This window comes from Pogona vitticeps, chromosome 1 (assembly GCF_051106095.1).
Source record: "Pogona vitticeps strain Pit_001003342236 chromosome 1, PviZW2.1, whole genome shotgun sequence".
Lineage (NCBI taxonomy): Eukaryota > Metazoa > Chordata > Lepidosauria > Squamata > Agamidae > Pogona > Pogona vitticeps.
In genome coordinates, this window is record NC_135783.1 from 185,915,461 (window position 1) to 185,931,436 (window position 15,976).

At 44.6% G+C, this 15,976-nt stretch overlaps 1 protein-coding gene across 6 annotated transcripts in view; it reads left to right on the plus strand.

Moving 5' to 3' along the window:
- Positions 1-15,976, plus strand: part of RFTN2 (raftlin family member 2) — a 66,884-nt gene that overhangs the window by 29,762 nt on the left and 21,146 nt on the right. For all 6 annotated transcript variants that reach the window (XM_020795311.3, XM_078380020.1, XM_078380013.1 and 3 more), the window contains one exon: positions 15,574-15,652. In XM_020795311.3, coding sequence (XP_020650970.3) covers positions 15,574-15,652 — 79 coding nt within the window. The remainder of the gene's footprint in view (positions 1-15,573; positions 15,653-15,976) is intronic.

Sequence of the window (15,976 nt, forward strand, 5' to 3'; positions counted from 1 at the left end):
CCCCGCCAAAAATTCCCATTTCCATTTATCCGCCCGCGGAGTTGGAACCTCTCGGTTAGAGCTCTTGAGATTCGCCTCTCTTTTCGCTAATTTTGACATTTCGGACTTAACTTGGCTTGTTTATCGTCTATCCGCATCTCCGTTGCCCTGAACTCGGACCGGCTGACCTTCCTTTCGCCTCTGGCGCCTTGATTGCAAGTACTTTCTCTTCCCTTGATCTTTATTGAGGCCTATTACCTCCTGCTGAGGCGGCACGCGCCTGCAGGATTCTTCCAATTATCCACTTCCTCTACTGTTTTTGTGGACTCTTTGGCTTATGTCAGCGAAAAAAGGACCTTTCCGCGCTGTTCTGCCTGCTCAGGGAAGCTCCCCTTCCAGGACCACCATTCTTTGTGTTTGTTCTGTTTGGGTGAAACCCATTCACCCACAAATTGCCGACATTGCAAAGAATTTACTGAGGCGACCTTAAAATCTCGCCAGCAACGACTCAAGTTTTTCCTTTGGAACCGAACTTTGTCCGCTTCCCAACTGTCAGATATGGAATCCGTCCAGTCGGTCTCCACCGTCCGTTCGGAGGTGACTTTGGTCTCCTCTTCACCCCCGTCGACGCCCAAAGATGTTCCTAAGAAGGCTTCCAAGGCAAAGTCTAAGAAATTGCCTACTGGGAAGAAGTCTACCGATGTCCCCGCTTCGACCTCGGGACCGCCAAAGAAAGCTGCATCCAAGGCCGCACTGAAGGCTAAGCCGAAGACCAAGGAGATAACCCTGGTCGTTTTGCCTGTCTCGGCGTCGGTGCCTTCTCCACTCCTGGAAGACTCTTCTCGGGACCGGGATTCGGTCTCCGATCAGGGCGCTCCCATTCCGCCTCGCCAACCGCCTCTGGTGGACTTGGGAAAATCGCCTACGGTTAGCCAGCTCGACAAGCTCGTTGCCGGCGCCGAGAGCGTTCCGCTCAGCCCGATACTTACCGGGCGAACAACCCGATCTCCTTCACTCCTCTCGGAGTCGGGTCGTTCTACATCGCCTCCCCCTCCACGGGGTCGACCAACCAAGCCTCTGGAAGCCCCGATCCCTCGGCGTCCAGCTTCCAATTCGGCCGACGACGAACCACCGGGAAAGAAGCGCCGTCACCGAAGGAAGCACCGACGAGGCCACCGACACCGAAGGGACTCCTCACCATCCGACTCAGATTACAGTCGGGGTCGGAAGAGGTCCCACCGGAGACGGCGAAGAAGGGATTCTTCCACCGAGTCCTCTTCGACCTCGAGAGAAAGGAGACATAGGAGAAAGAGAACCAAATACTCCTATTCCTCATCCTCTCGCTCCCGGTCTCCACGTCGAAGCCCTCCCCCGAAGAGGCCGGTGGATATGGGCTCCATGAAACCATCGGCGCCGAAGGACGCTCCCGTCGTCCCTCCTGGTGTACCACTGCAACTTCAGGATGGGATTCCTTCGTGCCCGAAAACGGCACCCTCGGGTTCGGGGATACTTCCCCCCCCCTTCTTCCTATCCTTCGGAGGAGGAACATCCCAAAGAAGATTCCTCCGACGTCGAAGAAGACAACGAGTCTGAGGTGTCCCTAGAAGTCCCTGTTCCTGGGGAGCCTTTACCTCCAGAGGCGGCTAACCTCAAACCATCTTCTCCGTCGGAAGATTTTTCCTCCTACACTCAAATGGTTGCTCGTATGGCCCAAGCTCTAAAGCTGGCGGTCAAACAGTCTCCAAGAAGGGAAGAAAATTTAATCTTCGGAGACATTGAGGCGGAGAGGACACATCCGGTCAGTCTGTCCTTCATCCCAGAACTGATGGATCTTATCAAGGAATTCTGGGAGCATCCTGCCAATGCTACCACTATCTCAAAGAGGACTGAAAATCTGTATAGAATACATGGAGAGAATACCTCTTTCCTTCTCATGCATCCGGCTCCTAATTCTTTAATAGTGGAGTCTAGCTCTACTAAGACTCCAGCAAAGGGCCACCCTACCCCAACCAACAAAGAGGGAAGGAAGCTTGAGATCCTGGCACGTCGCATGTATTCTATGACAACTTTCACCCTACGTGCTGTCAATTATCTGGTTGCCATGGGTGCCTACCAAAAACAACTTTGGTCCAGGGTTCTCCCAGCCCTTCAAATGGCACCAGAAGATATAAGGCAGCTCTGTCTAGATACACATGCTGAGGCCCTCACGGTGTCCAAATATCAAAGGCTTGCCGCCCGCCATGTAGCAGAAGCCACTTCTAAGAACTTTGCCTCCCTCATCACCTTGAGGAGACATGCTTGGCTGCGTTCAGCTAATATCGTTGAGGACATTAAAACTAGGGTGGAAAACCTCCCCTTTGATGCTTCAGGTCTTTTCAGCCAAAACACTGATGAAAACCTGGAGAGTTTGCACAAGAGTAAAAAGACAGCCAAGTCCTACTCAGTACAACCTCAGACTAAACAGTTCAAACCACAGTGGCGTTCCAAATATACCTCCCTTTCCTATCAGCAACCATCCACCAGTACTTACCGTTCTTATGGAGGCAACTCTTCTCAGCGTCCTCCTCAGGCATCATCTTCTTCATCTGTTGCTTTCAGACCACAACCACCTCGCAAGAAGCAGTCTTTCAAGACGTCTGCAAGAAAACAAAAACAGTACCTTTGACTCCCTGACTGTTCTAGTACCATCCTCCCACACCACCTGCCTCTCTCCTTACCTTCACAACTGGACTCTCATCACCAACGACATCTGGGTTCTCAACATTATCACCTCCGGTTACCGCCTGGAGTTTATAAAGTTACCTCCTCTAGGACAGGTCAACCCTACATCATTCGATCCAATCCTAGAGGAGGAAATCCTGACTCTCCTTCAGAAAGGGGCTATCCAGAAGGTACCATCAGAGGATGTCCTCGACGGTTTTTACTCCCGATACTTTCTGGTTCCAAAGAAGGACGGGGGCCTTCGTCCCATCCTCGATCTGAGAAGCCTCAACAAGTTTCTCAAGGCACGCAAGTTCAAGATGGTGACCTTAGAGTCCATCATCCATCTTCTCAGGCAGGGAGACTGGTTTGTGGTCCTGGATCTAAAAGACGCATATTTCCATGTCACCATACACAGGAGCCACAGGAAATATCTGCGTCTACTCTTCAACAACACCATCTATCAGTTTGTGGCCTTACCCTTCGGCCTTTCCACAGCACCCAGGACTTTCACCAAGTGCATGGCTCCGGTGGCAGCATACCTGCGCCTTCAAGGGATCCAGGTGTTTCCCTACATCGACGACTGGCTGATTGTCTCGACGTCCAGACATCAGGCCTTAAAGGACACTCAGTACGTTCTCCAGACGTTACAGTCACTAGGTCTTACCGTCAATCACGAAAAGTCCAAGCTGAATCCCTCTCAGGTGGTGGACTACATCGGAGCGAGGTTAGACTCAGTACACGCTCGGATGTTCATGCCCCCAGAACGCATCCAGAAGCTAGTAAGAGCCATAAAAAAGTTCAGGCCAAGGGCAAGAGTAAAAGCAAGCCTTGCACAACATCTGCTAGGCCTCATGGCTTCTACAACGGCGACCCTGTCCCATGCTCGCCTCAAGATGCGTTCACTTCAAATTTGGATGCTGTCCCTCTTCAATCCACTCCTCGACAGTCAAAACAAGCTCCTCACTGTCACCTCGGAGTTGGCACAGCAGCTGCAATGGTGGACTTTCCGACCTCACCTTTTGGTGGGGCGTCCTTTCCGCCCTGTCTATCTGACAACTCAAGTCACTACAGACGCGAGTCCACTGGGATGAGGCGCCCATTGCGAGGGTCATCAGATCAACGCTCTGTGGTCCCCTCAGGAGAAAAAATTGCACATAAACCACCTGGAGCTGTTAGCCATCATAAAGGCCTTGAAGTCCTTCCTACCTCTTGTGAGAGGCAGGGCGATTCAGCTCGTCACAGACAACACCACAGCGATGTTTTACGTGAACAAGCAGGGGGGAACAAGATCAAAGTCCCTTCTGTTCCTGTCAGTACATCTCTGGGAGTGGTGCTACCAGGAGCACATCTACCCGGTAGCCATCCACATAGCCACCACAGACAACATCGTTGCAGACGAGCTCAGTCGCCGTTCCACTCAAAATCACGAATGGGAACTGGACTCAGAAATCTTTCAGGAACTCTGCCACAGGTGGGGAACTCCGACAATCGACATGTTCGCCAAGGACTCCAACAAGAAGTGTCCCCGCTACGCGTCCAGGGCAGGACGGGGCCCGGGATCGTTGGGAGATGCTTTCATGATCCCTTGGCACAAGGGCCTTCTATACATGTTTCCTCCCATGCCATTGGTTCAGAGATCAGTGGTCAGAGCCCTCCAGCTGCAAGCAGAAGCAATCTTGATTGCACCTTGGTGGCCCAGACAACCTTGGTTCTCTCTACTTCTGCAGACAGCAGTCGACAAGGTCAAGCTTCCCCTCATCCCACACCTAATCACTCAGGACTCGGGGTCGATCTTCCACCCAGACCTCGACTCCCTCCAATTGACAGCGTGGAGGATATCCCATCAATAATGGAAGTCCTGGACAAGGCGAGAAAGCCTTCTACCATGCGGCTCTACCAACACAAGTGGCAAGGTTTTCTCAAATTCACTACAGAGCGGGGTTTACAAGCATCTCCCGTCTCTTTATCTACTTTGCTACTGTATCTCAGACACCTGTTTGATCTTGGCTTAACCAAGTCTACCTTAAAGGTGTACACCTCAGCCATTGTAACTTTCCAACCAAAGGGGTCTCAATCCTCGAGATGGTTTTCCCATCCGACGGTGAAAGCTTTCTTCAGAGGTCTGTCCAACATGAGACCCCCTGTGAGACGGCCATTACCTCAGTGGTCTTTACAGACAGTACTGCACTCACTGGTTCGTCCCCCCTTTGAGCCAATGGCTACCTGTGACCTGAAGTTTTTATCACTGAAAACTTTGTTCCTTGTGGCAATCACTTCTGCCCGTAGGGCTAGTGAATTGGCGGCTCTCCGGGCTGATTCCCCTTACCTCCAGTTTTTCAAGGACAAGGTGGTGTTATACCCAGATGTCTCTTTCCTCCCCAAGGTGGTGTCGGAGTTTCATGTCAACCAACCTCTGTTGCTGCCTACTCTCTTTTCTGAGCCCTCTTCAGATATTGAACGCACGCTCCATTGTCTGGATGTTCGTCGTGCATTATCCTTTTATATCTCAAGGACCAAGGACTTCAGGAAGGTCCACAGACTGTTCTTGTGCTATTATGGCCAGCGTAAAGGGACTGCTGCGTTGACGTCGACCCTGTCCAGATGGTTGGTTTCCACCATTTCGTTGGCCTATGAGTTGCAGCACAAACCTCTCCCTGAAAACCTGCGTGCTCATTCTACACGAGCTGTTGCCACATCCACGGCCCTGTTGCGTGGGGTAGACATCCCCGACATATGCAGAGCAGCTACCTGGTCCAGTGTATCGACCTTCATCAAACACTACAGGCTGGACCTCAGGGCCAAGAATGAGACCAGATTCGGGAGGGCTATCCTTACATCACTGCTGCAGTGACGACCCACCATCCTGTAAGTAGCTTGGTAGTCACCCATCAGTGTGGATTCATAGAGAACCACGTTAAAGAAGAACAGGTTACTTACCTGTAAACATGGTTCTTCAAGTGGATTCTCTATGAATACACATGACCCGCCCAACCTCCCCACGTGTCCGTCACTGCTGATTGAGTTCCAACTCTCTCTATGTGCAGGCACATGGAACTGGGGATTTTTGGCGGGCTGCACTTGCGCAGTGCAGGGCAACTCAAACATTGTATCTTTTCCCTCATCGCTCTGGAAAATTCCGAGAGGAACCAGCGCAGGCGCTGTTTAACCCATCAGTGTGTATTCATAGAGAATCCACTTAAAGAACCATGTTTACAGGTAAGTAACCTGTTCTTTCCAACCTTGAGTAACTCGGGTGTTCTTGGATTGCAGTTCCCAGAAGCCTTCATCACCAGCTGTGCTGGCCGGGGTTTCTGGGAGTTGCAGTCCAAGAATACCTCATTTGCCCAAGGTTGGGAACCACTGTTCTAGTGTAACTGAGTTGATAAACCTTCATTTTTTAAAAAGCAACAGTATATAGTGATGACTAAGTATGCCAGTACCTATTCTGAAAACTAATCATAGCAACAGTAATGAAGAAAGATAGGAGATTTGCTAGATTAATTATTATTTGTGTGATGGTTTCATTCCATTGTGGATTTTCTTGAGAATGCAAATTACATGGTTGAATTCAGCTTTACGTTTTGATCAGACTTTCAACTCTAACCTCAGAATTCAAGCCGAGTCTTAATTACTTTCAGCTCTTACATTGCACTACTGTATGCAAGGTGCAGAATGTTTCTGTTGCTGTCACTTGGTATGGTATTCTGAACAGAGAATACAGTGAGTAGAAAGACCTGCCTCCTTCCCAAACCGTTAAACAAAAACAAAACTTTTAACTTAAATCTATTTAAAGAAGAACAGCTGGAGTTCTAAAGACATAAAAAGCCATTTTGCACTGTGTGCTCTCCACTACATTCCCTGTGTACCCAACAGATAAACTGTTACTGGACTGTGGGTCCTCTCACAGAATATGGGAGAAGGAATGGAGAGGGGGAGAACAGAATACGGGTACCTGAAGTTGGCAGAAGTGTCTTTCTTTATTTTCAGAAGACATCTGACTCCATCCCAATAAATTTGGCAGTGAAAGTAAGTCACCTGGCATCTTGCCTTCAAGACATGGCCATTTCTAAATGAAAAGCTGGGCAATGTGGACAAGTCAAGATGCCAAATGTATGCTCCCTAGAACCCACTCACCTGTGTTGTGTATGCTCGCCTGTGTCACTCCCTCTGTTGACCCTGCAATGCTCCCAAATTTTCTTCTTACTTAAATGACTTTTAGTGATTTGCAGCTGAATTTGCTGCTTAATGATTTGCAGCTTAGTTTTGGGGAAACCTTGAGAAAATGCTTGCATACATACAACAGTCATGGCCAAAAATATTGGCACCCTTGCAATTCTGTCAGAAAATGCAAGCCTTCTCTCAGAAAATTGTTGCAGTTGCAAATCTTTTGGTATTCACATGTTCATTTCTTTGGTTTGCATTGGAACAACACAAAAAAAACAGAGAAGAAAAGTCAAATTTGATACAATCCCACACAGAAACCCAAAAATGCACTGGCCAAAATTAGTGGGACCGTTAACTTAATAAAGTGGTGCCTCGCTTAACGATGTTAATTGGTTCCCAAAAAAACATCGCTATGGGAAAACATTGCTAAGTGAAACACCATTTCCCATAGGAATGCATTGAAAACCAGATAATCCGTTCTAATGGGAACGGATTATCGTCCTTAAGTGAAAATCGCCATAGGAAACACCGCTAAGCGAAACGCGGTTCCCCCATTGGAATGCATTGAAGCCTATTCAATGCATTTCAATGGTTTTGACAGGTCCGTTTTCGCTATTTTTAAAGTGTCTTAAAATGTTCAGATACTGTTTTAAATGCTTGGAATTGTTAGTGCACCTTGTAAAACCTTTGCAAACTTAATTTGGCTTTGTTCTAACTCTCGTTAATTTTTGGTGAATTTTCCCCCCCCCCATTGGAATGCATTGAACTGTAGGTTTGACAGTTGCAACTGTAGGTTTAACGATTCCAAGCATTTAAAACAGTTTTTGAACATTTTGAGACACACTTAAAATAGCGAAAACGGACATCGCTAAGCGAAACGGGGACCTAAACTGTCATAGCTAAGTGAGGCAAGGTCCCGAACATCGCTATGCGAAATTTTCCCATTGGAAACATCGCTAAACGGAGCGCAAGATCGCTCCAAAAACCTCATTGCTAAGCGAATACATCATTAAACGAGGCAATCGCTAAGTGAGGCACCACTGTATTTGGTAGCACCCCCTTTGGAAAAAATAACTGAAATCAATCGCTTGAATTTTCTGACACAATTACAAGGTGCCAATATTTTTGGCCATATTGTACATACCTGGGTCACATGTTTCTTTCTCCTGTTCTAGACTAAAGGTGAAATCTTGTGTACATTTTTAAAGAATAAACTACTCTGAATTGAGTGTAACACACTTCTTATTAAACATGTGTAAGATAGTGCTTCAGCTCGATGTAAATGTGAGTACTATATGTTTACTTGGTTGTTATTCCTGGCTGATAAAATAGTTGTGATTAGAGATGGAGGTATTCATATTTGTATACCCTGTTTCCCTGAAAATAAGACCTAACCTGAAAATAAGCCTAAGTATGATTTTTCAGGATGTTCGTAGTATAAGCCCTACCCCAAAAATAAGCGCCAGTTAAGTGAAACCCCTCCCTCCACCATTGTGCAGCAACCAGAAGACAATGACATGACTGTATTTGAATAAATGTAGATTGTTGTACATGGGGGGGATATCCCCTAAAAATAAGCCGTAATGTGTTTTTTGGAGGAAAAATTAATGTAAGACCCTGTCTTATTTTTGGAGAAACATGGTACAAATATCCCCCCACAGGTACAGATAACGAGGGTCCAGCCCCCTGGGGCCAGACCGACCACTCACAATTCTGCTGCTGCTGCTGCTATGAGCTCCGCAGTGTGTTCCTTTTGCTCTGTTGCTCACAATGGATTAGCCATTTTGCAACCTGACAGAGAAGCTTGTCATCCCGCCTTCTGCCAGGACTGGCTAATCAATTTAAATATTAGCTTTCTTGATGTACATGCCTGAGGAAACTAATGCACCAGGGCAAGTTTTTCTGCTCCTCTACCAGAGGTTCATTCATTTTGAGGAATGTTCGGAATCAATTCATTGGAATTGCTTCCGCATACATGAACAGCCCTACCACTTTTTTGTTTTAATTCCTTCTATCTGGTACATCACTATACCAGATAGCAGGAATGAAAAATAAATAAATGAAGGCATTACAGACTGCTTGCCTTACTCACACACACCCAGCCCATTTGCTTGCTTGTCCAGGCCCCTGATTGCCCTGCCGCTGCCCAATCGCTAACTTGCCCCCCAATCACCCTGATCGCTAGCTTGCCCCCCTGCTTGTCCCCCACTCGCTCCCACACCCCCACTTGCCCCACTGCTGCCTGATCAGTCACTCACACCCCTGCGGCCACCTGTCACTTCAGTTGCTCAGTCACCCTCCCACAGTTTCGATCACCCCTCCACTTGCCACATTGGTCACCTGTCTTCCTCCCCACTGCTTGCTCCCAGATTGCAGCACAGGTATTTGCTGCCTTGATCAGCTGGGTAGTGTGGTGCCCTTTCAGAGGCAGTGACACAGCTTTGCTGCTGCAGCTCCTCCTGCTGCCCTCTTGGGGGCAGTAGAGCCGGGTTGCTGCCTCTGAATGGGCACTGCATCACTCAGCTGATCCAGACAGCAAAACCCAGCATAGCACCAGGCTTCACTGCCTTGGATCAGGTGGGCAGCTGGGTCACTGGTGCCGAGCAGGTGCTGTGCCAGCCCTGGAGGCCTTAGGTGGCCTCGCCAGTGTCAGGGCCTCTGTGGAGGGAAGGATAAGGCAGCAGTGGTGGTGAGGATGTGGGCTGAAGTCCATGTGGTTTTTGATTGAATTCCAAAAAAAATCTATTCCACTCCCGGTTTATTCTGGCAGTGGGACCAGGCCCTTAGCTGGAAGTACATGCCTTGTCTGTCACTTTGTCAAATTGGCCGAAGCATGCTACGTGGCTCACTCACTTGAAATGCCTGTATAGTTTTACTGAACTATTTTTGAACTTGGTACCTCACTCTTTGAAGCTACTGTATTCTTCGCAATTAAAAAAACAACAGTGACATAGGTACCAAGTTGAGAAACAGTTCAGTAAAACAGTTTAGGCAAACCAAGTAAAGAAGCCAGACAGCACATTGCAGCCAAGCCAGTTACTTGACAGAAGAGATACATGAAAATAAAAAGGATGTTTATTGTTTGTTTGTTTGTTTGTTTGTTTGTTTGTTTGTTTATTGGATTTTTACCCTGCCCCTCTAGACCATGTCTACTCGGGGTGCCTTACAAAATAAAATAAAGTAAAATTAGTAGCAGCGTCTGGAGATTGCAATGCCATTTTTAGAACTTGCATCAATTTTGTAAAATAGAAAGTCAATTAGCACTATAATCTAAACAAGCATGTGTGATGTGAATCTGATTGGAAAAGTATAATTAGATAATAGCTCCAGAAGCCTGAAACAGTAATGTGAAATACAGCATTGTGTCTGTGTGAGAAGCTCTAGTGTGGGAGACAGAGTATCCATTTCAAACTTATTTAGCCTATGTGGCTATGGCTTGAGGGGTCTGCCCTCTCTTTCAGATGCTGCCTTTGATGTTTTTTATGTTTTAACAAAGACTAGAGTACAGCAAAAGTCCTTTTTGACTGGTTGCACAGGAAACTGAACAAAGCTATTGGACAGGACATGTACCTTAAACAAACAAACAGTAAACATCTAATCCCATGTGTACACATACTAGCATAACCGTAGGAAAGAATACATTTCTAATTGCTTCTTCTTCTCAAATATGATAGCATAGCACTGGGAAAAGCATTTCCCTCCCACTGACTGGTGATTCAGTGGCCTTGCTTTTCCCTTCCCAGGTTCTTGCCATCTGGGAAAACGGGCAAGACAGCCTGTTCTACAAGCGTCAAATTGTTAAAGCTGCCAGCTTCAACAACTAAGCCAAATACTTTCTCTGGAAAGCAAAATAAAACATGTGAAATGTGTCATAAACTATGTTAACACTTTAATTAATTGCAGCTAATTAATTGTTTTACCTTGTCTTGTTATTTTACCTAGGTAAGTATACATATACATATTATTTGCTAAAGGAGTAAGAAGAAAAAATGAGACACAACCTGTAAAACAGCTCCTTTTAATGCACTTTGTCTCGCTCATTGAAATTCAGTGGAAATCCCACCATCCCTCAATTCAATTGTGAATTAAACCCCTGGACATTATCGTGTTCAGCATTTTAATAAGGCCACACATTGCACACTTCAGAGTTGCTTACTGTCTAAACAAATCTTTTCCTGCATTTCAAAATGAAAGTTTCACAGTACTTAAACTGTTTGATTATTCTGTGTCTGTGTGGGAGAATGTATAGACAAAGATAGCTTGTCTCCTGAGAAATCTCTAGGATCCATGCCTCTTCCCCCACACCCATCTTTGGGAAGACATATATATTAGATGATGCCTCCCTTTTCTCTTACCCTTACTCTTTGTATAAACCTCCCCACCACCACCTTTTCTAATGAATGAATAGAGTTAGCAAGCTGTATAAGTCAGCAAACATGAAGACAAGGCTTTGGGTTATGCTAAACATTATATAGCATATGCATGTCACAATATCTGTTCTTCGCAGTGAAAAGTAGGCTACATATATGATTAGATGAAAAGAGACCTAGTCTCTCACATCCATCCCATGGCTTTTCCACGTCTGCTGTCAGGCAACCAAGGGCTGATAAAGAGGGCCAGGATGGGTTTCTCACATGAGGCCAGCAGTGTGTGAAGATGTGTGGCTCCCTACTGCCAGCAGAACTCAAGAAGTCTTGTGTAGGTGGGCTTCATGTTGGACAAGGTTAGGCCCCAAAGAGATAAGAATGGTCTGCAGAGAGTGAGAAAGGAGGCTGCGATTGACTCTTGGCTCCTTAATCTAGCCTGTACATTGTAGCTTCATCTTCCAGAATGAGTCATAAGAGCATAAAACTGTAGGGCTGGGAGGAACCCCAGTGGTCACGAAGTCCCAAGATTGTCTGTAAAAACAGTCTGGCCTTGCACAGTGTTTTAAATAGTTATTTCTTTTTATTTCTCTGATAAAACTGCTTAGTGGTTAGACTGCTAGATGGACTCAGAAGGCCTGTGTTCAAATCCCTATTTGGCAGTGAAATTCATAGTGTCATACTCCCTCAGTCTGATCTATCTGATATGGTTATTATGAGGATAAAGTGCAGAGGAGACCCAAGTATACTAACTTGAGCTCATTGGAAGAAAAAAAAATTGTAAACCGCCTGGAGAGTGCTTGTAGTGCTATGGGCGGTATATAAGTCCAATAAATAAATAAATAAATATAAATAAATAAATAAATAAATAAATAAATAAATAAATAAATAAATAAATAAAAATTAAAATGTTTATAACACCTTCCTGACAAGCAGGTGTTTCCCAGGTACACACTTTTTCTTCATGGCAGGAAAAGCTGCACTTGCAGCATTTTATGAAGCAGCTTTTAGAGGCATACCTGTGAAAAAGAAATAATGGCAAATCTAGAAATCAGAGAGCAGGGCCTTTTTTGGTAGATCTTGCAAGATACAATCTGTCCCTATCTGACAAGCACAGTCTTTCCTACAAAAATATGTTTCACATATGCTCTTTTGGAACTGGGTAAAAAAAATTCCAGCACTTGATGCAACACAAACCATAGAATGGAATTTGTTTCTCAGTTTCTGGAAGTAGAGATTTGTTTTCAGTAATATGTTCAATAATACAGTCTTTGAAAAATCAATGGCAGAAGTTAGGTAAAGGTAAAGATTCCCTTTGACAATTTGTCCAGTTGTGTTCGAATCTAGGGGGCAGGGCTCATCCCCGTCTCCAAGTCGTACAGCCAATGTTTGTCCGAAGACAATCTTCCGTGGTCACGTGACCAGCGCGACTGGACACGGAACGCCGTTACCTTCCCACCATGGTGGTACTTATTTATCTACTCGCATTTTTGCATTTGCATGCTTTCGAACCCCTAGGTTGGCAGGAGCTGGGACAAGTGACGGGGACACACTCTGTCACGTGGATTCGATCTTACGACTGCAAGTCTTCTGACCTTTGCAGCACAGAGGCTTCTGCAGTTTGACCCACAGCGCCACCACGTCCCTCGGTTAAGGGTGACTAAATTAAAGCTTATTTCCTTCAATGGGACTCAACTTTAGCTAACAACTGTATGATTAAACTTGAGAGTGAAGGTGATGTAGTGGCTAAAGTTCTGAATTAGGACTAGGAAGTGCCAGGGTCATCAAATTGCTGCTTCGAGATGGAGTTTATTTATTAGATGATCTAGGGCCAATCAGTCTTTCACATTCAGTCTTATCACGAGGTTTTACAGGAAACTATAAAATGTTTTGAGCTCTTTGAAGAATATGTAGGAAAAAGTAACTAAAAAATAACTGTACCATTAATGTGGGGGGGGGGAGAACACTTGCTTTCAGATCTGTTAGCAATAATAAATGGACTAAAAGAGGGATGAACTGTGTGGCAGGCTTTAGTTTCATGCTTAACTGAACAGCATGGTTGAACATTTAGTTATAAGCTTTACCAAATCAAGGATGTATGGGATCGATATGGAGTCACCGAGAAACAAGAGGGAACCCTTTGCTTGGGAAAACCCTAAGATTTGCACACTCTTGGTACACAGAGTAGGAGGAGCGCAGTAAAAAAGAAGAAAATGTATAGAGGCACGAAAACAAAAAGAATTTAGTGAGAATGAATAATGGGCAAGAGAAGAGGAAGAATAGATGGAAAAAGTCAATCTTGGGAGTGGGGTTTCCTAACCCATGTAGTGCTGGTACTTCTGGAAGTATTATGCTGGAGAAACAAATCCTTGGGCAGTTACAAATTACATTCATGATATCTTCTTGGAGGAGGACATTGGAGACGTCCTGTGCCTCCTTTGATATTCTCCAGAACCCAAATCATTCCAGCCTAAGGCCAGAATCTGGCTAGAGTTGTGTGGTGTAAACTAAGAATCAGACAAGCATTGTGTGTGTTATCGCATTAGCTGTCAGCTGTATGCTTAGACATGCCCAGGCATGTGACAGGAAGACTGCAAAATGTGAAGCCCCTTGCATGACTGTCTTTTGACACCAAGTATTTTGGAGAAGGATTTTGCCCTATGTTGTCCTTTTTCACTATAATCAAATTAAGCCTCAAAGACCTTCACTTGGCTTGATTCTACCCTCTTTTTTCAAGGGCATAATTAGGTACCATGATACATAATGTTACATTCTGCTTGGCTGAAAGCTGGAGAAATGTGTAATTTTGGTGATGGTGGCAAAAAAAACATTTATTTCCTTTCAAAGCCCTAAGGGGTAAAATGTGATGGAAAAATATGCTGAGTACACAGCAGCAGGAAATGTGCAGAGACTATATGCAAAAATGGCTGTGGCCCATTGTTTTCACCAACATAATCCATGACACTTCCTCTTTTTCTCCCTTACATGCTGCCATATAGTAAACTGTCCCATGGTAAGTGACATTTTGATGGGCAGCAGGGATTAACTTGCTGAAGGCCAAAAAGAGCCTTGAGTTTTTAAAAAATCATGTCCTTATTGTCTTTACTAAATGTCACTAAAAACACAGTGCACATGTACAATATGAAGAGTGTGATAGAAATTCAAGAAGTGCATTCTTGCATTAAGCAGTAACAGTAGAAGATGAAGAGCATTTTAGTGTGTACATATTTTTAAAATGTATAAAGAGATGCATTTAAACCCACTCTCCACTATAGTAAATTGTGTAGCTATGTTATCCTAATTCATTCCAATTATTTTGTTAGAACTTGTTGGATTTTCTAAGTAATGAGGTTTCTAGGCTGTGGAATGGCGACTGAATGTAATGTTTAAGGAAACTATTGTAGCTGTGACACATATGTCTAATCTATACATGTACTGAGACGTTTTCAGTAAGTTCTCTCTGTCAGAAGCATTTCCCCACAGAGGCTAGAAATTGCTCTTTCAGTTCCCCCAAAGTTTAGACTCAACAAAAAGTGTCTTTTGTCACCTTAAAGGCTAACATGTTTTATTTGGTGTAAGCTTTTATGGACTGTAGCTTACTTCTTCAGATGCATGAGGAAATGGGCTATAGTCCGTGAAAGCTTAAGATGCCACAAGATTTGTCGTTATTTTTACTGCAACAGAAATTCCTGAAGTTGAAGACATGCTTTGGCAATTTGGTGTTTCACTTAAAAAAAAACCAGGGAGGCTTCAGATCATGCACACATTCTTCTTCTAAGTTTAAAAAAGATTGTAGGTTATAGTCTTTGTGCGTAGCCTTTGAGAGAAAAATGCTCTGGGAGACAGTGAGAAATGAATAAAGTATATATGATTAGAACTAATGTTCTGTCAGAAAGAAAGAGAGAAAACTGGTTTGCTCTAGCATTGTGTCCGTAACTTCATCTTAGGAACAACAACTACAAGATCAATCAAGAAGCATCTTTTCCTTGCTTTAAGCAAGCCCATCTCATAGGAAATAAATTTTATCCGTAACGATTCCTAGAGAAGACAAAACTGTAATGGAGACAGCTGGTTTGAGACAATAAATGAGATTTAAAATGGCTTTAAAAATATTTAAAGAAAAATGTGTCTTACATACAGAATTTAGTAATTATAGGGCTATAGCTGATATGGATAACCTGTATTATGGTTTTGTTGACCCAAATGGTCTTTAGGAATGTGGGGGTCTATAATAAAGCCACCTTACTGAAGCTGAGCTAGCCTGGGAACCCGTGAATGAACGAATGAATTTGTGTGTCTCTCTGTTTATCTCTGTGTGTGTCTCTGCCTAAACTTTCTAAAAACTGCTTCTTCAATTTTTCAGTGAGGGAAATCTGGCCACTAAACAAGTAGTTTTCCTTCAGAGACCTGTCATGTGGAATGCAACTGCCCATATGCCTGAGGTAAGCATGGTGATTTGAGTAGGTATGAACAAAGGCAGATGCAGATGTTTAATAAGGACTGTTAATTCATCTGCTGCATCGTTTGTTCCTAACTCTGATATTTTTAATTGCACAGAGGACCAAACTAGGATGCAACTACATTGCCAAATAATGCAGGACTTTTTTTTGGGGGGGGGGAGGGTTGGAACAGTGAAATTCATGTTTTTTTCCATTGGCTACATGATGTACAAGTCCATGCAGATCACACACAACCCATCTATAGTTTTTCTTCTGCCTCTAGAGCAGAGGAATCTAGTGCCTTTGCTTTGGTTTAGGTGTTTTGAT